Source organism: Vipera berus (genome assembly GCF_964194415.1).
Source record: "Vipera berus genome assembly, chromosome: Z".
NCBI lineage: Eukaryota > Metazoa > Chordata > Lepidosauria > Squamata > Viperidae > Vipera > Vipera berus.
This window is the reverse complement of record NC_138205.1, coordinates 112160250-112186025: the sequence shown is the minus strand read 5'-3', so window position 1 is coordinate 112186025 and position 25776 is coordinate 112160250. Positions and strand designations below refer to the sequence as shown.

The following is a 25776-nucleotide window of genomic DNA, read 5'->3' as shown; positions in this document are numbered from 1 at the left end:
TTGCTTGCTATGCTGTTTAAGCCCAGCCAACATTTTGTTTGATACCCAGCCTGTCTGTTATTGACCCATGTTGTTTTTCCCACCACTCATTAAACAACCTAAGCTTTAACAGCATGTATAAAATAACAGCATGTATAATCTATAGAGGTGACAAATAGATTTAAGGAATTAGATCTGATAGACAGAGTGCCTGAAGAACTATGGACAGAGGTTCGCAACATTGTACAACAGGTAGCAACCAAAACCATCTCAAAGAAAAAGAAATGCAAGAAAGCAAAATGGCTGTCTGAGGAAGCTTTGCAAATAGCTGAGGAAAGGAGGGAAGTGAAAGGCAAGGGAGAAAAAGAAAGATATGCCCAATTAAATGCAGAATTCCAAAGAATAGCTAGAAGAGATAAGAATGCCTTCTTAAATGAACAATGCAAAGAAATAGAAGAAAACAACAGAATAGGGAGGACCAGAGATCTTTTCAAGAAAATTGGAGAGATGAAAGGAACGTTTCATGAAAAAATGGGCATGATAAAGGACCAAAATGGCAGGGACCTAACAGAGGCAGAAGAGATTAAGAAGAGGTGGCAAAATTACACAGAAGAACTATACAAGAACGAGCTTAACGTCCCTGATAATCACAATGAGGTGGTCACTGACCTCGAGCCAGACATCCTAGAATGTGAAGTGAAGTGGGCCTTAGAAAAACTGAGTGACAACAAAGCTAGTGGAGGTGACAGTATTCCAGCTGAGCTATTCAAAATCTTAAAAGACGATGCAGTAAAAGTGCTACACTCAATTTGCCAGCAAATTTGGAAAACTCAACAGTGGCCACAGGATTGGAAAAGATCAGTTTACATTCCAATTCCAAAGAAAGGCAGTGCTAAAGAATGTTCAAACTATCGCACCATTGCACTCATTTCTCATGCTAGTAAAGTTATGCTTAAAATTCTACAAGCTAGACTCCAGCAGTATGTGGATCGAGAACTACCAGAAGTACAGGCAGGATTTCAAAGAGGCAGAGGAACTAGAGATCAAATTGCTAACATACGCTGGATCATGGAGAAAGCTAGAGAGTTCCAGAAAAACATCTACGTCTGCTTCATTGACTATGCTAAAGCCTTTGATTGTGTGGATCATAACAAACTCTGGCAAGTCCTTAAAGAGATGGGCATACCAGACCATCTTATTTGTCTCTTGAGAAATTTATATGCGGGCCAAGAAGCAACAGTGAGAACTGGACACAGAACCACTGATTGGTTCAAAATTGGGAAAGGAGTCCAGCAAGGCTGTATACTGTCGCCTTGCCTATTTAACTTATATGCAGAGCACATCATGAGAAAGGCAGGGCTAGATGAATCAAAAGTTGGAATTAAGATTGCCGGAAGAAACATCAACAACCTAAGATATGCAGATGATACCACTCTAATGGCAGAAAGTGAAGAAGAACTAAAGAGCCTCTTGTTGCGGGTGAAGAAGGAGAGTGCAAAACTTGGGTTGAAACTAAACATTAAGAAAACCAAGATCATGGCATCTGGCCCTCTCAATTCCTGGCAAATAGATGGGGAAGAAATGGAGGTAGTGACAGATTTTATTTTCCTGGGCTCCAAGATCACTGCAGATTGGGACTGTAGCCAAGAAATTAAAAGACGCTTGCTCCTTGGGAGGAAAGCCATGTCAAATCTAGACAGCACACTAAAAAGCAGAGACATCACCCTGCCAACAAAAGTGCGTATAGTCAAGGCTATGGTCTTCCCAGTTGCAATGTATGGCAGTGAAAGCTGGACCATAAGAAAGGCTGAGCGCCAAAGAATTGAAGCCTTTGAACTATGGTGCTGGAGAAGACTCCTGCGAGTTCCTTGGACTGCAAGGCGATCAAACCGGTCAGTCCTAGAGGAGATCAACCCTGACTGCTCTTTAGAAGGCCAGATCCTGAAGCTAAAACTCAAATACTTTGGCCACCTAATGAGAAGGAAGGACTCACTGGAGAAGAGCCTCATGCTGGGAAAGATTGAGGGCAATAGAAGAAGGGGACGACAGAGAATGAGGTGGCTGGATGGAGTTACTGAAGCAGTAGGCGTGAGCTTAGATGGACTCCAGAAGATGGTAGAGGACAGGAAGGCCTGGAGGAACATTGTCCATAGGGTCGCGATGGGTCGGACACGACTTCGCAACTAACAACAACAACATAAAATATAATTGTGTGGGATTTGGGCTTGTTTCTAAGCTAACTAAAAAAAGAGGGAAACAAACCAAAGATTAGACAAGCTACAATTATTTTGTTTCTTTGCAAGAGACTATGAATTGTTCAATGAGGGAGCTGCTATATACATGCTGTATGTCATTCCTGTTTTTCTCCATCTCAGCCTACTTCACCAAGCTGTTTTGGTGGAGGAGACTGAAGGTCAGAGTGCTGTGAATGCCATTTTGGGCAGAGTATACATTAAAGCAAATAAACTTGCATGTGTGCACTCTCAAGTGAAGACATATGTATAAAGCTATAGAATTTATCTTTTCTAGTGATCCAGAAGACCAAATGCAAATGGATAAATTGTGCTTTCGCAGAGAAGAGAGTATATATACCGTATATACTTGAGTATAAGCCGAATTTTTCAGCCCACTTTTTGGGCTGAAAAATTCCACTTCGGCTTATACTCCAGTCAACAAAAAAACTTACCGAGGACTTGTGCGCGGCCGAGGCTTTGGTGCTTCCGGGATCGCGCGCACCTCTCCCAAGCCACCGCCGTCCGGAGACCTGCCGAAGTTTGGGGAGGTTTGGGGAGGTGCGCGCGCAAACCTCCCCAAACGTCGGCAGGTCTCCGGACCTCCGCGCCCTGCCTGCCTGCTTCTTTCCGCAGCGGAAAGAAGCAGGCAGGCTGCTTCTTTCCGCAGCGGAAAGAAGCAGGCAGGCTGCTTCTTTCCGCAGCGGAAAGAAGCAGGCAGGCAGGGCGCGGAGGTCCGGAGACCTGCAGACGTTTGGGGAGGTCTCCGGATGGCGACGGCTTGGGAGAGGTGCGCGCGATCCTGGAAGCACCGAAGCCTCGGCCGCGCGCAAGTCCTCGGTAAGCTCCGGGCGGTCACTTGCTTCGCGTCTCCTGAGGGAAGGGGGGGCGACTGGAGCGGGCGTGTTTCCTCGCCTGCTGGGCGCCGCGATTTGCCCGGGGAACGCGCGGGCCCCGAATGGCAGCGTGGAGCGAGGAAGCGGACAGCCAGGGCTTCCCCGAGAGCCACGGCCACACAGGGTATTCCTGTGTATTCAGGCTTGCAAAATGGCGGATCGAGCCTCTGCTGGCGGCAGAGGCTTGCAGAGCGCGGATCCAGCCTCCGCCGGCGGCGGAGGCTTGCAGAACGGCGGATCGGCTTATACTCGAGTCAATAACTTTTTCCAGTTTTTGGGGGTGAAATTGGGGGTCTCGGCTTATACTCGAGTCGGCTTATACTCAAGTATATACGGTAGCAGTTTTAATCAAGAATTAGAGATTGCTATTTATTTATACACAAATGAATATTACAAGGGGGGGGAAGTATCTTGGTTATAAACTCTCTCCTCCATCACACAGTAAGTCATCTTTTTTTTAAATAAAGTGCTAAGACAGCATGAGAGAGTGGTGATGAAGAGGGGAGCAGGATTAATGTTTTCCAGACACTGAATGGAAACTTTTTGAAAAGGGAGAAGGAAAGTAGTTCTGTCTAATAGACTTAAGACTTGGGAAAATGGAAGTTTGACTAGTAACTGCATGCACAAAGGTATCCTGATGGGGGATGTGTTGGGGTTTTTTATTGTGGGTTTTTACATTATTATTATTGTTTTAGCTTGGGCTTTGTATTTAATTCTCTTTTTAACTTTTGTACCTTGTATTTTATATGTGCCCTGTTTACCGCCCTGAGTCCTTCGGGAGAAGGGCGGTATACAAATATAATAAACTATAAACTATAAACTATCCATGCACTGTCTCCCAGATTGATACAAGATATCAGGCAGCCTGATTTTAATTATCTTCTTGCCAATATTGTTATCTTCCAGGTCAGATGGGCATCGCTTTGCCAGAATAACTGTTTCTTTGGGTTCTTCTAAATTTACATATGAATTATCAGTAACAGTATCCAGCCATCTTGTCTTCTATCAGCTTCTTTACTGATTGCTTTTGGTTCTTCCAGGCATCAAGATTCTCCAATGATTGTGGCATTCATATCATGTGTCTAAAATACCTAACCCAGGATTTCTCAACCTTGGGAACTTCATGTGAACTTCAACTCCCAGAATTCTCTAGCCAGCCATGGCTAGCTGAGTAATTCTGGGAGTTGAAGTCGACGTGCCTTGAAGTTCCCGAGGTTGAGAAATAATGACCTAATCTATTCTTAGTGCTTCCAATAAGCACTTTGGTTATTTCTTCTTGCACAAAATGATTTGTTCTTCTTGGCTTCCAAGATATTCTCATATTCTCCAGGGCTACAGTTCGAAAGCATTGCACTTTCGATTCAGCCTGATGATCCAGTTCATAAAGCCACATGACTAGGAAAAGCATAGCTTTAACAATATAAGTCCTTTTTGTCAGTGTGATGTCTTTGCATCAGCATATTTTCTCCAGATCTGCATAATCTTTAGGTAGGAACTGTGGCTGTCTATTCCACAGCTCTTTATTCCATGATTAGTTCATGGTTAGTCATACCTCAGAAGATACTATTTCAAATGTTCTCTCCCATTTTATTGGATTGGCATGACCTGTTAGTAAAATCCACATTAAGTAAATTTTTCAACACTGAATTACCTGTTTATTTATTCCTGGCATTTTAAGAAATAAAACCTTTTTAAGAATCCAAACCTGGCTTCAGAGAAATGTAGAGAAGGCAATACTTTACATAATTTTGAAAGCTCAAAAAATGAATCCTATAAAAATAAATCATTATGAAGCGGTATATAAGTGTTATTGCTAATAGTGTGTTCCTTTTAATATGATAACCTCTAATAGTCAATGTTTTAGAGGATTGCGGGGGGGGGAATCTGAATGACAAGTCATGATGGCAAGGAGTCTTCATTCAGCAACTTCTAAAGAGGCAGATGTTTCAGAAACCTATGTACAACTAATATGAGTAGTCTTCTACCATTGCTGAAGGTGGAGTCCAAATTTTTTCTTCCTCTTGGTAAGAAATGCCTTTGGTGAGCTTCTTCTGCTGGTAAAAGGACCTACTGTGATCTCCCATAAATATTAAGATTACATGAGTCGACCATGATCGAAGGATGGTACACAATGTACTCAAGTGCTATTCCCAGGAGTTCGAGTTTTCTCAACTAGAAGAAAATATTGTCTATTTCATTTCAGACCACCTATTGGCTATCTTTTTAACATTTACAATATGTACATATAAAGAAACAAGGCGATATTGAGATAGGAACACATACCCACATAAATGGGAGTTGGGGAGAAATAGCTCCTTCAGACTAGACTCAGTTGACTTCATTTTTTTGCTGTGTAACACTGAAGTAAGAAATCTACCATTACTTTAGTGTTATTTTTGAAAAATGTAAACACTTTGGTTTGTTCAAGCATATTTTTCAGTGAGCATCCTGTCAAACCAAATCTTGCATTACACTAACTTGCTCATAGAATAGCAAAATGCTATGATGGATTGCATTTGTGTACTTCCTCACAGATGTCTACCCAGCAAAAGCTTTGCTTATTATGTAGTTCTAGGTATTTTATGCTCATACTTTCTCAGATTTGCTACTTCCTGTTGTGCAGTCTATTTCAGTTTTATCTATCTTCACAGCTAAGAGACAATTACCATTTTACTGCTTATGGCTGTTAAGTGAAAAATGTTCATTTTACAGTCGTACATCACTTTGTTGTCAAAGGAGTAGATGCAGCATTCCTAGGAATGTGGATTTGGGTTCAAAAAGTGGGTTCAGATGAACACTGGTAAGAAAAGAATTCTGCAAAACCAAATATTTAGAAGCTTTCTATGAGAGAGCAATTTTAATATTTCAAGATCTTAATTATGTCCAGAAAAACTACCTTACACCACATGTCTTTATTAAATCACGCCATTATTTCAAATAGATACCAAAATACTAGACTGAATCTAGTTTAGGGAAATACCTGAACCAATACAGCAGCTCATTTTCAACCAAGATATACCAAAGACCACTGAGGACAGAAAACCTTTGCAAAGTAATTTTTATAACATAACCATACATTTGATTGTACTCTGTTTTCCTTACCAACTAACCTAAGTAGCTGGTTCTCCATACTTTCCAAAAAGATGCTAATCTAAGCAACAAATTTGCTTAATAGGCCAATCTTCCTTCAAAGAGTACACTTAAAGTGATCAATAGGGATTCAATTTTAACCCTTTCAAAGATGTGCCAAGGCTTAATATTAAGGCTTAATAAACTGAAATGAACACAACTGTATCCATGAATTCTGTTTGCTCAAGGGCAACATCAGCCTCTGAAGGGCACATTGAGAGTAAAGTGGGTAAGGCCTGGAGTCATTTTGAGATGTAGCCTCTAGAACTCAACCTATAAAATTAGTGCCTTAAGCTTCATCCATACTTTTATTAACTCAGCTCCCATTTCCCTGAATGTATACCTTCTCTGGTATGGGGTTTCCTTATGGATTTCTGACGTTATCAAAATTGGATTCTCTCATTTAATAGGATACTAAGGAAAATAAGTGTATAACAATCAGGCACGACTGATCAGAAGAAGAAAAAACAAAAAAATTATACCGTGACACATGTATTTGCCTTCATTCGTGAAAAAAGAATGAGATAAAATGACAGTTAATGTGGTCTGCCTTATTTTTTTAACTCAAAACTGTGCTTAAAGGTAAGGTAAATGTTCCCCCGCACATGCGTGCTAGTCATTTCCGACTCTAGGGGCCGGTGCTCATCTCCGTTTCAAAGCCGAAGAGCCAGCACTTGTCCGAGGACGTCTCCGTGGTCATGTGGCCGGCATGACTAGACGCCAAAGGCACACAGAACGCTGTTACCTTCCCACCGTAGTGGTCCCTATTTTTCTACTTGCATTTTTACATGCTTTCGAACTGCTAGGTTGGCAGAAGCTGGGACGAGTAACAGGCGCTCACTCTGTTACGCGGCACTCGGGATTCGACCCGCCAAACTGCCGACCTTCCGATCGACAAGCTCAGCGTCCTAACCCACTGAGTCACTGCGTCCCTCAAAACTGTACTTACCCCCCCCCCATCAATGCTTCCCCCCTCCAATCAAGCAGACACAGGCAATTTGCTGGAAGGATGGGTATGTTTTCAACTTTGTATTAGGTATAACTATAGATGATATCAAATGATTTATTAATTTAATTTTAATTAATTTTCAGGGAGGTACTTGAATGAGACTTTATAATTCCCGTTCTATACAACATTCCAATAAAAGATTAGTTTTGTCCATTCATATATGTGGTGTCTAGGGCAATTTTCAATTACTGTGGACTAGTTTTGTATATTCACTGATTAGAGTGCCAAGTTTGGTGTCTTGAAAAATTCTGCATCTCTTTTTCCCAGACAAAGCATAAAAAAGCATAAAACATGAAAGAATTTTATTATTTCTATAATTCAAAGGGCTTTACTTTTTTAGACACACAATTTGAGTTTTACCTTGGGGTAGAAAATGGGGATTTTTGAAAAAAATGCCTATTCCTCAAATTAATCCAAAATATCAAGTGGGTCTGAACAACATCAGGGGGAAACTTAAGTAAATCCTGTTTTTTAATGGGATGTATTCCTGCTTCACAAATCTTTATTACAACGTTAAAAACACTTTTCAACAATAAAATTTCATTCTTCCCTTACCTGCATTACAAAGAAACATGCCAGTTTGCAGATCTATAATTTACTCAGCAAAAGAGATGGAAATCAAGTGGCATTATATAATGTGTAATGCAATGCATATGAAATACTGTTATTTTAAATGTTATTTTTCATTAGAGTAATCTCCATGGTTTTCTAAAAATGTAAAGAAAATGAAATATTATAAGTGAAGTGCGTTCAAATCGGAACAGCAGGCTATTATTGGTTGAAAAACCAACAATAGTTTGTAAAGTGTACAAAAATATATAAACATGTCTATTTCCTATTTATAAGAAACTGCACAATATTTTAAATTGCTTACTTAGATTATTAATTTTAATAAGAATGGGTATCAGTATTGCATATAATGGAAGTAGTCCTTGCATTATGATTTACAAAATTCATTCATACATGAGCAAGATATTAGAGGAGAATAAAGAATACGGTCAAATTTTTTTTATTAACAATACAAGTCCTCTGAAACAAGCCAGTGACAGGCTGTTTGTTACAGCAAAACCTCAACAAAACAGCATATTCCTTACACAGACACACATATCCAGGAGATACCTTCAACAATTATGGATCAGAGCCAATAGCTGCAAATGCAACAACCATTTAATTCAAGGCTTTCAAACATCAAGGCGCAGTAGTTTTTGAGATACCGAGTCCAAATTACACTAGTAACACAGTGAACGTTCAAAACTTGGCAAGATGATTAACAATGGGACTCTGTGAAGCCCTTAACCAGAAAGCATCCTCCTACAGATTTGCATTGTGAATTTTGTGATCCAAAGTACAGTTATTGCAGTGATCAGTTAAAAAGTGATCCTTTCCCTTCCCTTGAAGTTCACAATCACCCAGGACAAGTTACAAGCTAAAAAAGGTGTTGCTTATAGCTAAAAAAAGATTGTATCATCATGCTATTAAACAGGTTAGAAAAAGCAATTGCCAGTAAGAAGTGCATGTTTTACTTCTATCTGCTTGCATCATTTGAGATGTATCTCAAACAATCCTGTGATTTGGGTTAGAGACCAGTCAGATTTTACAGTCAATGTAAAGTTGTCCAAATATTCCATGATAAAGTTAAGAAATATGAGTGTGTCCCTAGCAAAATGGGATAATTTATTTATTTATTTATTTATTTGAATATGAATTTAAAAAAAAAAAAACTAGAATGTTGCAATGTTGGCATGCTTATCACAACATTTCTCCATTGAAAAAGCTGCAGAATACATTTTCCAAGGAAAATGTTCCCTGCCACACTACACAAATATGTGCAAACTGCAAGGTCCCTAAAATAGCAGATATGAGTTTATGTACAGAGGATATTTCTACCTCTTAAATAAGTAAATAATCCTACAGAGTTTATAACACAGAACAATAGCCACCACAGGCACCCCGATAGCCCTCTTCATTGTTCGATAACTTTACACCTCTGTTTTGACTTTCACTTTCCCACAGTCCAGGAGTCTGAATTATTTTCTCAACAAGTTCTTCAAATGCACATTGTACGCCATCACATGTTTTTGCACTTGCCTCTAAAAGGGAGACAGGGTGGGGAAATAAAATTGTGGTAATATTAAAAAAAGACTTCATTGTACATGTACATTATTGCATCTTCTCTAGAACATGAAAGAAAGCCAACCTATAAATCTGCAGCACTAATAAAATGCACCACTATTGGAGGAAATGTATATAATTTTGGGTACACTTACGGAGGGTTTTTTTAAATGTATTTTTTCCAAACTATGGAACTCAAGAAACCCTGGTCATAAAACACTGAAAGGACTGAGCTGAACATACCAGATGTGATGCAACCATTTTAGTCTTTATTTTAAAAGGCAAGCAGAAGAACGAATGATTGAAAACTAGTAGCTTGTTAACTCAATTTCATTGCCACAATTTCATTGCTTGCAAGGCCTGTACAAAAGGGCAGGAGCAGTGTGTAAAGGCTACACATTACCCATCACTATTTGTTTGACAGAGATGAGACTACTTTATGAAAAGCCAATCAAATACAAACCCATCTGGGAAACAGGGTTTTTTTCATGACAAACCAAAAATCTGTACTTTCTCCCCCAAGTTAAATTTTATGAAAACTAGTGAAATTTTTAATTACTTCTATAGTTATCACTGTTTCTGTTTTCAATGGCCATAGATTAATTTGCTACGAAAGCCACTGTGTTGCTGAAGATTTAGAAACATAGATATTCAGGTTAGACTACCTGGGTACACTGAAAGCAATTTCACATTATCGCTTCAGTGAATATGTCGTGTAGAGGAAAATATCTGAGGACAAGCTGAAAGACAATCTTCTTCCTTAGCAATGCATTCCAGTCTTTTCTTAATTATTTGTGCAACTTTTTTAAACTTGCCAGACACTTGAAAAGAAATAAGCAAGATTCTACCCTGGGGAGTTTAATTTAAAACTTAAAGAGAGTTCTAAGTAGGTATCAGTGAAACTGAAAGTCAGAAAGTGCAGGCAAGTGAAACCATGAACAAAAATGCTTTCAGGAGAATATGCTTAGATTTTGTTCTCATTCATCATGAAAGCCCATTTCCAGGCTATTAGAAAACACTCATGAATTAGGGAGACACAAAAAAAGTTTGCTGTAAAACAGGGCACAAAATTCACGGAAAGTGTTAATACTTCAAAGACTGAACCTTTCTGTCATTTCACTGGGATTACCTTTCATTATTTTAGGACCATGCATGAAACCAGGAAGCTGCTACAGGTACTTCTCAACTTACGACTGGGTCAATTAGTGACAATTTAAACAGACCTACTTATGACCTGGATTTGAAGTTCCAGTGGTCAAAAAAAAAAACCCACCCCACCCCATATGACTGAACTTCAGGCATTTGGCAGCTAGGTTGCATTTACAGCCATTTGCAGCATCTTCTAATCATGCGACCATTTGCCAAAAATCATTTTTCTCCAGTTTTTGGCAAAACCCCAACTCTAACAAACCACTGGTTCACTGGGGCATTTCAACTTAAACAACCATGGTGGCAGTTTTATGATCAATGCTTTCACTTAATGGCTGCTGCTGCAGCAGCAAAAATAAATTGTAAAATCAGGTTGGTCATGTGACTGATCCATTTTACGACTATATGGTTCCTCTACCATCCTAAGTTGGGGATTGCCTGTTCCGTTATCATTCCTTGAAGTGCATTCTGCTATAAATATGCACTACAGGATAGCTTTGTAATAACTATTAATTTTAGCCAAAAAAATTCCCCAGCAAGTCACGATTAAAGCAGCTTTATACTCTTCTATCATGTTTTATCATTTAATACTTTTGTTTGCCCTCCAAGTTCAACCTTATCAAAAAATATCCATCTCAGTCAGGCTGTAACCAACATGGTCTAATGTCCTTTGCGTTAGAAACAGATTACTTATTGTTTTGTCAGAAGAAAAGAGAAATTCCGTGCCTGGAAGAGATAGCAGGACCATGCATTCTGCTTATAAAGATATTGAAAATATCTGGATCTTTTCTGAATACCTCGGGGCTTTATATATGTTTCATCTATTACATTACATAGTTCAGTCTACATAATTGCTGCTATTGTATCATTTTATTGTACAAACTGCAAATTGCTTCATCATAGTTCATTTCAAGAACTCACCTATAAATAACATGGAATGTTTTCGGGCAAACTTAAGACCTTCATTTCTGTCAACTTCTCTGTTTTCCTGTTTTAAAAAGGTAGAACAATTAGATGATCTCTCTCTCTCTCTCTCTCTCTCTCTCTCTCTCTCTCTCTCTCTCTCTCTCTCTCACACACACACACACACACACACACACACACACAGTTTATATGCCACTGGTAAGTTTTAATCAACCTACCTTATCTATTTTGTTTCCAACCAGCATTTTAACTATGTCGTATCTTGTGCAATATGTTTCCAATTCAGTTAACCAATTGTCTAGTTTAGTAAATGTATCTCTTCTTGTGACATCATAAACTGAAATAAAAATTTGCATGGTTATTACCATAACAATTCAATTCTTGTCAACATTAAGTCAATTATTTTCAAATTCAAACTACAATATTACTGCCTTTCTCTCCTGTTCATAACCGTTTAAATTATTACATTACCAACATCTAGATAATCATTACTCATAGCTATATAAATCTAACTAAGCAGTTATACTAAATTGTTTTATTTGATATTAATGCTCAAAATAAGTTTTATTATGAGTTTAAAACCAAATCTAAGAACGCTGAACTGCCTAGTCTCAGTGAAGAAGAAAGCTAAAATGTGGTTAACAACAAAATATCTTGATAACCATATGTAGATACCAGAATTGGACGTTTAGGCATGGACCCTTGGCCATGCCTCCTTCGCCTCCAGTCACCCATCTTAGGCCATTTACAGCTAGCTTTTCTCCTCTGCTGGCCTTCCCCCAGCCATTCTCCCTGGCCAATGGGCCCATGGCCCCTTACCCTTTGACCCAGCTCATTTACCCAGACACCATTTGATCCAGGCCTTCAGCTGCACAGGACAAATATCTCCCAGTCTATCAGATGCAGGCAGAATCCATGGTGCTGTGGGGACAGCATGCGATTGGCAATTGCAGGGGCTACTGGTGGGGGGGCAGCATGCGATGCAAGATTTTTTAAAAAGTGCTGTGGCTGCTGCACAAGTTTTGGGGCCTTGTAGATCTGTCACTAGGACTGGAGAGGGGGAGTGGCAGTGGGAGTAACCACCGCTGGGGCCACTGGGGAGGTAGAAAGGCGAGAGGGAGGGGCACCTCAAGGGAGCTTGGCAAAGACAGCTTGGCTCGCAACTCAAACAAAAGGAGGGAGGAGCAGCAAGTCTGGTGCGGCTTCTGGTGTTGCTGGGGGTGCGCAGACTAACGGCAAGGCCAAGGTGGCTTCTGCAATTGTGGACAGCTTGGCGGGGGCACAGCAGGCAAACGGAGATAGCGTGCAAACAGCCCGTTCAGTGTCAGGCCAGAGTCCAGGTGCACAGGCAACGGAGGGGAGGGCGGACAAAATGGGAATCCCCCATCCACCACTGCCTGCCTGTTGCCTACTCAGCCCAGAGCTTCTGACAGCTTAAAAAAAAAACCTGTGGAGCAGTGACTTTTTTCCCCCACCCTCCCCTCCACTGCCTCTGTTCCTGACACCAAACGGGCAGTTTGCGCACTACCTCCATTCGCCTGCCGCACCCACCCCCCACGCCACCTGCAATTGCAGAAGTTGCAGGCCATCTTCTTGCTGTGCCCCCCCCAAATGCAGAAGCTGCACCAGCCTTGCCATTTGCCTGCACACCCGTCCCCCCTCCCAACATCAGAAGCCACACCAGTCTTGCTCCTCCTCCCCTCTTTCATTTGAGTTTCGAGCCAAGCTGCCTTTGTCAAGCCCCCTTGAGGCACCCCTCCTGGATCCTGCACTGGGGAGCCTGTCTGCTCCCCAGTGGCCTCGGCAGCTGCTACTCACACCGCCACTCCCCCTCCCTCCAGTCCTAGTGACAGATCTAAAAGGCCCCAAAACTTGTGGAGCAACTGCAGTACTTGCATCGCACGCTAGCCCCCCCCCTCCCCCCAGCCCCTGCCACGGACTGGGCCGAAGGGCCAGCGGCAAACTGGCGCAGGAGAATGGCTGGGGGATGGCTGGCAAAAAGCTGGTTGTAAAAGAGCTGAGGGTGGCAGGGGGCAAAGAAGGCATGGTCAAGGGTCGGTGCCTAAACCCATAGATACTGTCTTACACAAATACACTATAGCTTATAGAGAAATTCCATCTCTATTTCATTATTACATTTTTACACTATCAGAAAATCTGAACACAGCAAATCAAGTAGTCAGAAAATGAAAGGAGATTGATAATTCTTTTACGATAACTTTTTATACCAAGCTGACATTTTCTTCCCATGAGAACACAACCCCACCCCAAATTTTAATTCTGAAGAAACTATGGTACAGATGGCACACAATTCCTATCAATGCCTTTCTTACTACATAAAGTATCTATATGTAAATTCAGATTAAAGATATAGCAATCAGACAAGCAATTATTTCATTACCCTTCTGGTGATTTGCCAGTTTCAAATTCTCCCCTTTAGATATGCAAAGTAGAAAAGAATTCTGAGCAAGGAATTTGCTGAAAAGAAATATTACCACCCCCATGTCAAACTGAAACCAACTGCAGCTGCTTTGACATTAAAAAATGAAGTCTTTCTTGAGAACCCCAGGATGCGGACAAACAGCAGAATCAGGAACAATGCATTGTGAAGTCCAGGTAGTCCTTACTTAGTAACTGATATCTTAGCAACTGTTCAAAGAACGACTTTCCCAGAGCTATTTACAATCCAATTCAGAGTTCCAATGCCCCCCCCCCAAACACACACACACACACACACACAGGGTGCGGGGGGGGAGAGGGGAGAATGTGTCACGTGATCACATTTTGGGCGCTTGGCAACAGCCATTTGCAGCATCCCCTGGTCATATTATAATTTTTGGTGGTTTTTGCCAATCTCCAGTATTTACTTCGTTTCTGGCAAAAAATATCAATTAAGGAAAATGGGTTCCCTTAGCAACTGCCACAAAAAAGGTAACAAAATCAGTGTGATGACCCACTTAACAACCACCACACTTACGACTAATTCTGGTCTCAAATATAGACATAAGCCAAAGACTGCTTATACCACCTTCTAGCAATTCCCACAGAACTGGTTTCCTACTCTTAATAACTAGATTTACTTAATAACTTGACAGTGTTAAATGCTAAATACCATAAAGCTGACAGATACTCTGCTAGAATTTCATCAAGGCAAAAGAATTAAAAACTTGAGTCTTAATAAAATTAGAGTATTTTCAGATAAGCGGTGAGTAGTCATAAATTTACCCAATATAACTCCTTGTGCTCCTCTGTAATAGCTGGGTGTTAAAGTTCTGAATCGCTCTTGACCTGCAGTGTCCTAAAAAAATTCAGAAAGCTGTGTATTTCACCTCCTTAAAAAAAAGCAGTTGTTCATATAATATTTGAACTGCAAACTAGTCAACGTGTTAGCCTATTATGTTATGAGAATCCAGCTTGTATCATAAGCTCATAACACTGGTTATGACTTTATTCAACCAGTTTCATTTTGTACTGTTATCTATATGCCTCTTCTAGAGCAATTTCCCAGACAGTTTCATAAACAATCGAAACACTTGATAACCATACTTGGCTCACCAATGCTAAGTTCTATCTGTGGAAGAAGAGTTATTCCTAGCAAACCAGATTAATTTCGGAAAAAGTCAGTCCTTGACACAGAGCTCATATCAACTTCTAATAATCTATAGATATAAATAGATATAAATCTGCCAGATTATTAAAATAATCCATTAGGGTAGAAGTCTCAAATTTGTGTCCCACAGACCACGTGCATCTTTCAAAATAACTTTCTGCAGCTGGTGCCACAATGACACACGCAGCAGGAAAGTGATATCCAGCAGTATGCTAGCAGATTGCTGACCATGGCTCGGCAGTACAGATTGAAGGAAGAAGAAAGTGAAACTCTGAATCTGGAAGTTGCGCATCTAATTCCTCATCCAACTGTTGTCACAGCCCAGGTCAGGACCTGTCAGCTTCAGGGTGGAGAAAGACGCTGCTATGGTTGAAGCAGGCATCCCTACTTACCTTTAAATTTTCTCCCCAGCACCGTCACCCATTCCAGGTGGATGAGCAGCCCCTTTATGCTCCTTGGCTACTAATCGGGTGGGAAGAGAATGGCTATGCTGGGAAAGGAACAGCGAGGTTGGCAGCAACAGCAATAATAATGTTATCATCTCAGCATAGGCTGAGAAACTAGGCTAGGAAAGCACTTCACCTCTCAGCGTGAGGGAGGCACAAGACTTTCCTACCCAAATGTAGAGAAGAAGAAGGCAGCCTGGCCAACCCAAGCTCTGACGACACATGGGGCTAAGGTGAAGAAGCTGCTGCATTCTCCACTGAACTCTCTCTTCAGGGTGCTGCTTCCTTGCCCTCTTCCTAGCAGCTGTGCTTTTTTTCCTGTGTAATCTGAGATCTTTAAAAATTGGCTTTCCTCGCTCTATCGTTATTACACGGACGTGGAAGAACAAAAAGTATCTTAATAGGTTCATGAAAGAATATATTCCAATTATTCATATTACAGCATTCCTTGCAAATAGTTCAAACGCTGGAAAGCAATATAACTACAAGCACACAAACCTTCTAAAGATTAAATCTTTATGCTTTGCTTAAACGTAACAAAACATCATACTTATTCACCAGTATTTTGAAATCTCACTTACCAAAATAAGATAATTACTTACAGATAGTGTTGTAAACTGACAACATATTCAGTAATGGAGTCGTGTATTTTATTATTAAGACTTACCCAGATTGCAAGCTTAGCCTTATTTCCATCAACTGAGATTGTTTTCACTTTGAAGTCAACACCTAAAACACAGGAGCACAATATGTTGTTTCAGACATGATATTGAGATGTCACCGAGGGGTGACATGATAGCAGCGTTCCAGTATCTCAGGGGCTGCCACAAAGAAGAGGGAGTCAAGCTATTCTCCAAAGTACCCAAAGGCAAGACAAGAAGCAACGGATGGAAACTAATCAAGGAGAGAAGCAACAATGGATGGAAACTAATCAAGGAGAGAAGCAACTAAGGAGAAACTTCGTAACAGTTAGAACAAGTAATCAGTGGAACAACCTGCCTCCAGAAGCTGTGAATCCTCCAACACTGGAAGTTTTTAAGAAGAGACTGGACAGCCATTTGTCTGAAATGGTATAGGCCAGTGGTGGTGAACCTATGGCACACGTGCCAGAGGTGGTACTCAGAGCCCTCTCTGTGGGCACGTGAACTGTCACCCCAGTCCCGCTTCCCCCTCCTCACCAGTACCCCCCCCCAGAGGAGAGTCGCCCCCAGGCATGGCCTGCATGGAGCAGTGCAGCCAAGGACATGGCAGCCGGTCACCAGGGACAAGACTCGTCCTTGCAGCCCATTGCGTGCAGATGATGTTGCAGGGCGTGGGTGGAGGGCGTGGCCACCATGGCACTCCAGGGCTGCATGGGCGATCTGCAGCAGGATGCTGAGGTGGTGGGTGGCCCAGCGGGCAGGGTAGGGCAGGGCCGGGGAGGTTTTGGGGCACTTGGTCTCTAAAAGGTTCACCATCACTGGTATAGGCTTTCCTGCCCAAGAAGGGGGTTGGACTGGAAGTTTTTAGGAAGAGACTGGACAGCCATTTGTCTGAAATGGTATAGGGTTTCCTGCCTGAACAGGGAGTTGGACTAGATGACCTCCAAGGTCCCTTCCAACATCATCATCATTAGTATTATTATTAGTATCATTACTATTACTATTATTATTATATAGGAAAAACGCTGAATGAAAAGCAGATTGGTTTGCACTAATTGTGAAAGTGATCACATGTTATTCTATTATGGTGGAATAATTTGGAAGAACATAAGACTAGACTTTTAGTAGTATTTAGTAGTATTTTAACATATTATAAATAATACTCAATATTAATCACATCTTCTCAAAGAAATTCAGCACTAAAGAACAAACCATAGAGGGGTTGCATTTTTATAAGCATCAAAGTCTTTCGTTGCAAGCAACACAGAGGGAGAATGAGGGAGCAAATAACATAAAATACAATCTGTGGTTGCGGGATTCATGCTGTTTTTAACTTCTGCTTTTTTTGTAAGAAGCTGCTTGATGAATGAACTTATGGCTCAGGTATAAAATGATCAATTCTGTAGCTGTATAATTCATTCACTAAAAAGTATCTAACAAAGTGAGGCCCACTCATTTTATAAACTCTGCAAAAATGACTGAGAAACATAAAACCAGTACAATTATAGGGGGCAGAACAGCCCTTTATACACCATTTCTCTCATGCAAAATACAGCCCTGTATTCAAGAAAACAGTATGTCTTTTTGCAAATGCATTACTTACTGTGGATGGTCAGGGGTGTGTGTTAAATCACTTTTACCCACGGCATCATGGTGTAAGGTAACAGAACATTAGTACATATAAAACTACAGCCAGGAGCGGGGGGGGGGGGGCGGATACCTTGCAATCTCCGACACCCTTCTCCCCTTAATATCTGGACTCCTCAATCTTTTCTGATCTTGTAACATTCTGATGCCAAAGCCTCCACAAACACAAAGCTTTTCCTACCCCCACCTTTTTGGGTAGCTCGTTCTGCCGTTGCTCCCTGAAGATAATCCATCCCTGGATCTCCTGCACCTGCCCTGAGACAGAGACCTCTGGGCTGGTGCACCTGCGAAAAACAGGCGTACACCACCGGCAAGGAGAGCCTTGGGGCCGCAGATGGGGAGGCGCCAGCAGCATCTCTCTCCAAGCCCCCCCCCCTCAGCTTGCACTTTGCCTGCCTCCCTGTGGCACATGTACATGCAACCCCTGGTTCCTGCCAGGGTTCTGCAGGCGAATCCAGAGTTAGGGGTTAGAGGTTTTTTCTTTGGTCTCTACTTTTTTAAAAATAAATCAAGATCTCCCAGGGAACCCGTGACCTTTCATGGAACCTTTCCTGGTGTTCAAAGCCACAGGCAAAATAAGGTGGTGCGTTATACATTATATGTCCTGGATTACTTTATCCATTTTTCCTCATCCAAATCATTCTTCTAAGAGCTACATCACCCTCTTCTGCCTGGGATTGTGAGGAAATTCCTCCACCAACTGTTGACTTACAGCACTCTCCTACTTCTTTTTAAGTTTTAATACTGCAGAAGTTTGGGACCCAACTTGTTTCTAACACCTTTTAACCTTTAACTTATTTTACATTGTTATACTTATTGAAGTATATTTTATAAATCTGTATTTTTATGCTTTTAACTGTACACCACCCAGAGTCATTCTGATTATATGGGCAGTGTTAAATGTTATAAACTTCACTCAAAATGCTAAATATATTAACTGTATTGTTAAGTGATATGCAAGTAAATTTTAAAGGGTCTATTACATTGTTTCAGAAACATTTACTTTAATATTAAAAAATATAGAAAACTGAATTGTCATTACAAAAAGATGTTTTTCCTCCTAATTAATACCATCTTTAGATGCTCTTTAAGATTACATGCTCCTTTATCCAATTAATCTAATTAGTGACAAACCCACTAGGAAAAAAACCACTTCAAAACATGATGGCCATCTCACTGATCTGAATCAGATCTCTTCTTCTTGCTTTTGTAGTTATTAGGCACATTACACATATCTTTGCATCTAAAAAACTGCAACAGATTTCTTTGCTGTATTTTCAGTAAACATGAATACTGTAAAACTGAATTATAAGATATTTGATGTGAAAGGTTTGCAAACTATTCTAAAATCAATAGCACAATTTTCATCTGTTAACTATATTCAAATATTAGCCAAATTAGCATTTTTAAGGGGGCCAGTTTGACATAGTGCTTAAAGCACCAGGTTGGGAATTGAGAGACTGTCAGTTCTAATCCCATTTTAAGCATGAAGCCAGATGTGTAAATTTGGGCCAAAACTAGGAAGAAGGCAAGGGAAAACCACTTTTGAAATATTACCAAGAAAACTGCAGGGATTTCTCCAAACAATTGCTAGGAGTCAATATTATCTTGAAGGCATTAAATAACATTACAGTAAAAATATGTAATAGCTTAAAATTATGCAACTAGGTAGGAAAGTTCATTCTGTACAGAGGACTCTAGTTAATGTTAATCATTTTTTTCAAGATTATAAGTATAGAAAAAATGGGCCTCTCTAGTATATTAATGTATCCATCATCAAGAAAGGATAAACATTAAAGTCCCAATATCATACAAACCCTCATATACTATGCAAATAATTAAGATAAAAGCAAAGGGCAAAAAATAGCAGAGCTACATACCGTTCAAAAGAGGCTCCTTTTAATGTATGGGAGTGCAAGTGAAATAGGTCCCTTCAAATCATTAGACATAGTTTTTACATAATTGCCTGGCTAATTTGCTCTGGGCTACCTTTGCATGCATGTACATGTAAGTCACTCTGTAGCTTAGTAATACAAAAGAAAATATTTCATACATGTTCCCGAGCTTTTGAAGGATTTATACAATTTCTGAAAGCTTTTAATATATTAGCTGAATTTAAACAATCAGAGCAACAGATTGAAAGCTAAAGTACAGTTATAAAGTCAATACTTTTTATTTATATGCGCCAAACTTAAGAGAATTCTCTGATTAATACATATTTTACCAAATTCTTACCATTCTTCATTATGCCAGCTTTTTGTGAAATAGATTATAAGATATCCCTTCCAACTTTCCACAGCATCAGACTATATACTAAAAAAAACCTCTTAAAAGACAGGCATAGTTGGTTCATGTAAACAAATCAAGAATTAGATTTTGTCTTTATTTGGGGATTGTTGAATTTCTGCTTTCTTTGGGGGCCAAAAAGTTTACAACACAACACAAATCAATATATTAAATGTATATACAGATAATATACAATAAAAAAAATGCAAAAAAAGAAACGAACACTATTCAACCAACATATGTAAGGTGAAGGCTTCAGTACAATTATACCATGGCACTTTGGAATCAAGCTTAATAGTTTTAAGAACAGAAACATCAAAAGTAATAGAGCTTCTTTTAGATCTGGTCTGACTGATTTTTCTGTGAGTCTATTCAAGGTATAATTAAAATTGAATACAATGATATATCAGATATTTCAAATAATATGGATATATTCAAGTGCTAACAATCACTGTAAACAGAGAAGCTCATAAGGAGCAGCTTCCTGTTTAATTTCTTTATTCTGTTAGAAAAGTTAAATTTTTGTAAGATGCCTATACTTAAATAAAAGTTTGTAATCAGTATTCTGTTTCAATTCTACTAGAATCAGAATGAGGTTTCTCAATGATTCCAATTTTATTAAGCAACAAAATATGCTAGCACTGCTTCATATTCTATATTTGATCAAGCTAATGCAATCAATACAAACTTACCAATTGTCGCTGCAAGTTCTGGATCGAATGTATTATCTGTGAACCGTAACAAAAGGCTGTACAAAGGAAAAGAGAGAAGGAGAAAGAAATTAGGTTTTATAAATTCTGCGGGAAATATTCATTACCAATTCAAAACTCTATTAAGCAAGTTACATTTTTAACAAAGAACACCTTCTCCTTCAAGGTGGATATCTTCAAAAACTAGAGTCCAACATGCTTACTGTCCTGTATACTTGTCCATTTGGAGCCAGGCCATCCTGATTTACGGGTTTGTATTACAGGTTTTAAAAATTAAAAGGAATTAGTAAATTAGCACAATAATCTTTCCTCTCCATATGGGCCCCCACTGCCATTATTTGGAAAAAATGTATCAGATGACGATAGCCAGTATTATGTTTGGCAGTATATCCATCAAAAAAAGGGGGCAGGGCATGTTGCTGTAAAAGAAAAAATTGTAGAGAGGCAAAATGTCCCAAGACAATCTCATTAGCCTGCCCTATTACTTGTGATCCTTTTATGATTGGCTACAGGTAGCAAACTAGTCATTTTGTAATTGTGCTTACAGCACATTCTCAGCATTTCAGATGTATTTCTCAATCTAAAAAGAAAATATGATTTCTAAGACATCAAACATATGTTTAAGTGGAGAAAGAGTTTATCTTCTTTTCAGTAACCCTACTACTACTATGGTCTGGTTCAGCTTAAGGTTATGTCATCATATCAGATAAGTTTATTTTCTCATCAGATTATAATATTTGTGATTTAAAAAACCCCTTATATTAAAACAATTTCACTGCATATTTATCAAATGAATGTTAAGATTTAAGATGTCAATAGTGTATTTATAGGTACCCACGGGAACACAATATCTGCAGATAGATACTCATGGAATACAAATAATAGATTCCCAGTGATCTGGGAAGTTCATCTTGCTGATCCAAGTTGTAAACTCTTTCAATAGCCTTAAAAACCGTTTCAACCTCACTATACCAAAGATGTGCAGATTATATGAATCAATCTTGAAGGAGAGCTGCACAAAGAAGTGTTGAATAATAGACATTTACACATCTGGCCAAAGTTTGCTCCAGGAATAGGCAACTCATTGCTCACAATATCTTTTAGACTAGAAAATCCCCATAAATCAGCATAGCTAACAAGTAAGGATTACATGAGTTGTTGCTCAAGACTTCTTAGGAACACCATGTTGCCTATTTCATCCCACTGGGAGTCTGCTGCAGTAAAATACCCAAGTTTCAACTGAAGAACAAAAAAAAAAGATTGTATTCTACTTGTTCAATTATACTCAACACACCCTCATGTTTAAGTAAACACACTCTGCCTTAAAAAAACACCCCTTCCAGTCTCTTATCCTTCATGCTATATTCCACAAAATATCTTAACTTTATCCCTAGTTACAATCTCAGCTTACTTTCCTAGAAGCTCTGAAGCTTGCAGTGTGCCTTGCATTATTGATTTACAGATAAAAAATACCTTGCAAAATGTAAACTTTTAAAGTCATATACTTGGGGGTGATCTAATGCAAAAGGTATTTTGAAACTCTGCCTGTTAGCAAAACACTTGCAAAAAATATAGTATACCAAGGCAATGAAGAAGGGAAGGATGTGTGGGGGAGGGTGGGGGGGTACAAACATGCATTCATCCCTCCCCCCACTTTCTTTCACTTGTGTAATTTCTGAATTGTAGATTTAGGTATTAGAAACTATTTTATCACATAGCCAATGCTGTACAGAACATATGTCTACAGGCCTAGGAAATAGTGACAGACAACCAAAACATCTTGAATCACAATCCAACTTAATACAAACATCAGATAAGTTTACCATTGCTTCCAGAACACATCAGTCTTTCTGAAGGACTTAAAAAACTGGTTCTGCCACTAAGCCTGGGGATCAGAAGGCGGGTTGAGCCAATGCATTGGCTACGTTAATTGTTGTGGGTGGATCTGTTTACATTTTAGGTACTGTTTTGTTTGTTGTTTTGGGTTTTTTTTCTTTCTTTTTATATTTTTAGCATTGTTAGCAACTCAGTTATTACTTGAGATGGATGACCACATAAAATAAACAACACATGAAATAATCTTTAACTGCTGGAATTCATAGACACCACTACTGTATTTAGGACATCTTGTTTTTCATTTGTAGTTGATGTTTTTCTTAAAAATCTGGATCAACACACTGCTCACAGCAGTAAAGCTAAGCCATGTCATACCACTACAGATATTACTCCACAACAAGTAATAATACCAAGGGGATTGTAAGAAATACATCGCAAGCAAGGCAAAGGTTATTGTAAGCAATCCAAGAATCACCAATCACGTGTACTATGGACTGAGCAGCCAGCCATGAGCAAATTGCCACCCCTCCCTCTACCCCCCCCAAAAAAGGCAAGGCCACGCCTCTCTCTGAAGTCAGCAAGGGCAACATTTATAGAAAGCACCCCAAAATTGACAGCGTTCATCCTACCACAACTACATTAAGTTCAGCCTCCCAGCTGGCTTTCAAACGCAGTCAAGCAGAATAAAGACTAGCGGAGTGCCTCTGAGCATGGGCAGAGCGCGACACTCCTCTGAGCCACAGGTGAACTACAAGCGCAGAGAAGGGATTCGGGGTGGCGGCTTTCAGACGTGCTCCATCGCCCAGACCTCCCCCTCCCCCGCCGACGCACCCTTGGTGAAGAGCGAGTCCCACCAACTCTGAGGACTTTCTCGCGAGTAAATATAAATGACCGTCGGGGAACAAGCTCCCCACTCGGCTCACGACGCCCTCCTGGCAGAGAAAATGCCCTTTAGCTCGAAGGGGCGCCCAAACGGGGCCTAGGCGGGGTGGGTGGGGCAAGGAAGCCCGGCAGTGGGAGAAAGGACGCTAAGACACAGGGTGGCCGAAACTGGCCCGAGCTACGGAGGGAGTTACCTAGACTTGCCCACGCCGCTTTCGCCGATTATGAGGATCTTTAGCGTTGTCAAAATATCCTCGTCCATCCTGACGGCCAACAACACCGAGCACAGGCGGCGCCCCAGTCACTACGCCAGCTGCCACGTCTTCTGCGCATGCGCCCCTCCGAATCCGCCCCTTTGGCTGAGCCAACGTCTTGTGGTGCGCACGCGTCGAGGACACCTTCCGCGTCTTGGTCATGACCCCGCCCTTTCTCCTGTCTTGGTTCGCCTGCCGGTCTGGGGCTCCGGTGGCGCAGGCGCACATTGCGTTTGGGAGGAGGCAGCTGGAGAGCAGTTACTTGTTGAGACAGGCAGCAAAAGAAGGAGGAGGAGCGGCAACTGTGTTGTCGTGGGGTGACGTGTTTAAAGGACAGCTTGGCTGCAGATTAGCATGAGTCAGGAGGCTGCTGTAACATGACCTGCTCTTACGTACATAAACTGAGTTACCGCCTGACAGAGATGTCCACTAACAGATAAAATGATAGGTGTTGAAATCACAGGAACCTTGGGAGGAGGGGGAGTGACCATGCCATATTGGAATTCAACGTTATTCAAGCAATAGAACATAGTCAAACAAGAGTTTAAGAGAGCTAATTTCAATAAACTTAGAGCTTGGGAAGGATTCCATGGATGAGAATCCTCAAGGGGGGAAACAACTCAAGAAGCTTGGGAAATTTTGAAAACTCAGATAATAAAAGTCTAGTCTAGCACAGTACCAATGAAGAAAAATAACAGCTCTCAAAAAAACCCCAGCATGGTTGCATATAGTACTCTGATAAATTGAAAGATTAAAAGGACACGTATAAAAAATGGAAAGGGGCACATAACTAAGGCAGAATATCAGCAAATAGCCTGAGCCTGCAAAGATGAAGTGAGGAAAGCTAAGGCTCAAAATGAACTAAGGCTTGCAACAAAAGTCAAAAATTAACCAAAAAAAGCACTGGTTAAGATAGACAAGGAAATGGTAAGTAAGCACCTGTCCACCCTAGATGAGTTCAAATCACCAGGACCAGATAGATTACACGCCAGGGTTCTGAAGGAACTGCCAAATGTGATCTCAGAACCACTGACCTATATATTTCAAAGATCCTGGAGCTCTGGGGAGCTACCAGAGGATTGAAAAAGAGTTGAAGTAGTTCCCATCTTCAAAAAAGGAAAAAAATGAATCCAGGAAACTACAGACCTATCAGCCTGACCTCCATACCTGAGAAGATTCTGGAAAAGATAATCAAGCAACGAATCAGCGAACACGTAGAGGCAAACAAAGTCATTACTAAAAGCCAACATGGGTTTGTCAAAAACAGATCATGCCAGACAAATTTTATTGCATTCTTTGACCAGGTGACAAAATTAGTGGACCAGAGGAATGTGGATATAATTTTTTTTGGACTTCAGTAAGGCATTTGATAAAGTAGACCGCAACCTACAACTTGATAAGATACACAAATGTGGGTTAGACAGCAGCATCACCAGATGGATTCGTAGCTGCCTGACTGGCTGAACTCAGCGTTTGGTCCTCAATGGAACTGCATCTACATGGAGGGGTGTGTGTAGTGGGGTGCCCCAGGGCTATGTTCTAGGCCCAGTGCTCTTCAACATCTTCATCAATGATTTGGACAAGGGAATAGATGGGGAACTCATCAAATTTGCAGACGACACCAAGCTGGCAGGAATAGCCAACACTCTAGAAGATAGGCTTAAGATACAGGAGGATCTTGACAGACCTGAACATTGGGCACTATCTAACAAAATGAAATTCAATGGTGAAAAAGTAAGGTTCTGCATTTAGGCAAGAAAAACCAAATGTACAGGTATAGATAGGTGGTACCTTGCTCAATAGTAGAAACTGTGAGAGGGATCTCAAAGTCTTAGTGGACAATCACTTAAATATGAGCCAGCAGTGGCTGCAGCTGCCAAAAAAACAACACAGTGCTAGGTTGCATTAACAGAGGGATAGAATCAAGATCATGTGAAGTGTTAATACCACTTTACAATGCCTTGGTAAGGCCACACTTGGAATCCAGTTTTGGTCAGCACAATGTAAAAAAGATGTTGCAACTCTAGAAAGAGTA

At 40.4% G+C, this 25776-nt stretch overlaps 1 protein-coding gene across 1 annotated transcript; it reads right to left on the bottom strand.

The window, feature by feature from the left end:
• Positions 1-8237: 8237 nt before the first annotated feature.
• Positions 8238-23907, bottom strand: RAB18 (RAB18, member RAS oncogene family). The gene is made up of 7 exons (XM_081343533.1): positions 23682-23907; positions 20752-20807; positions 16153-16214; positions 14655-14727; positions 11648-11766; positions 11427-11493; positions 8238-9334 (listed from the first exon to the last, which is right to left on the bottom strand). Exons 1-7 carry the CDS (start codon positions 23747-23749, stop codon positions 9162-9164), a joined length of 618 nt encoding a protein of 205 aa, XP_081199659.1. The 5' UTR covers positions 23750-23907; the 3' UTR covers positions 8238-9161.
• Positions 23908-25776: the final 1869 nt, after the last annotated feature.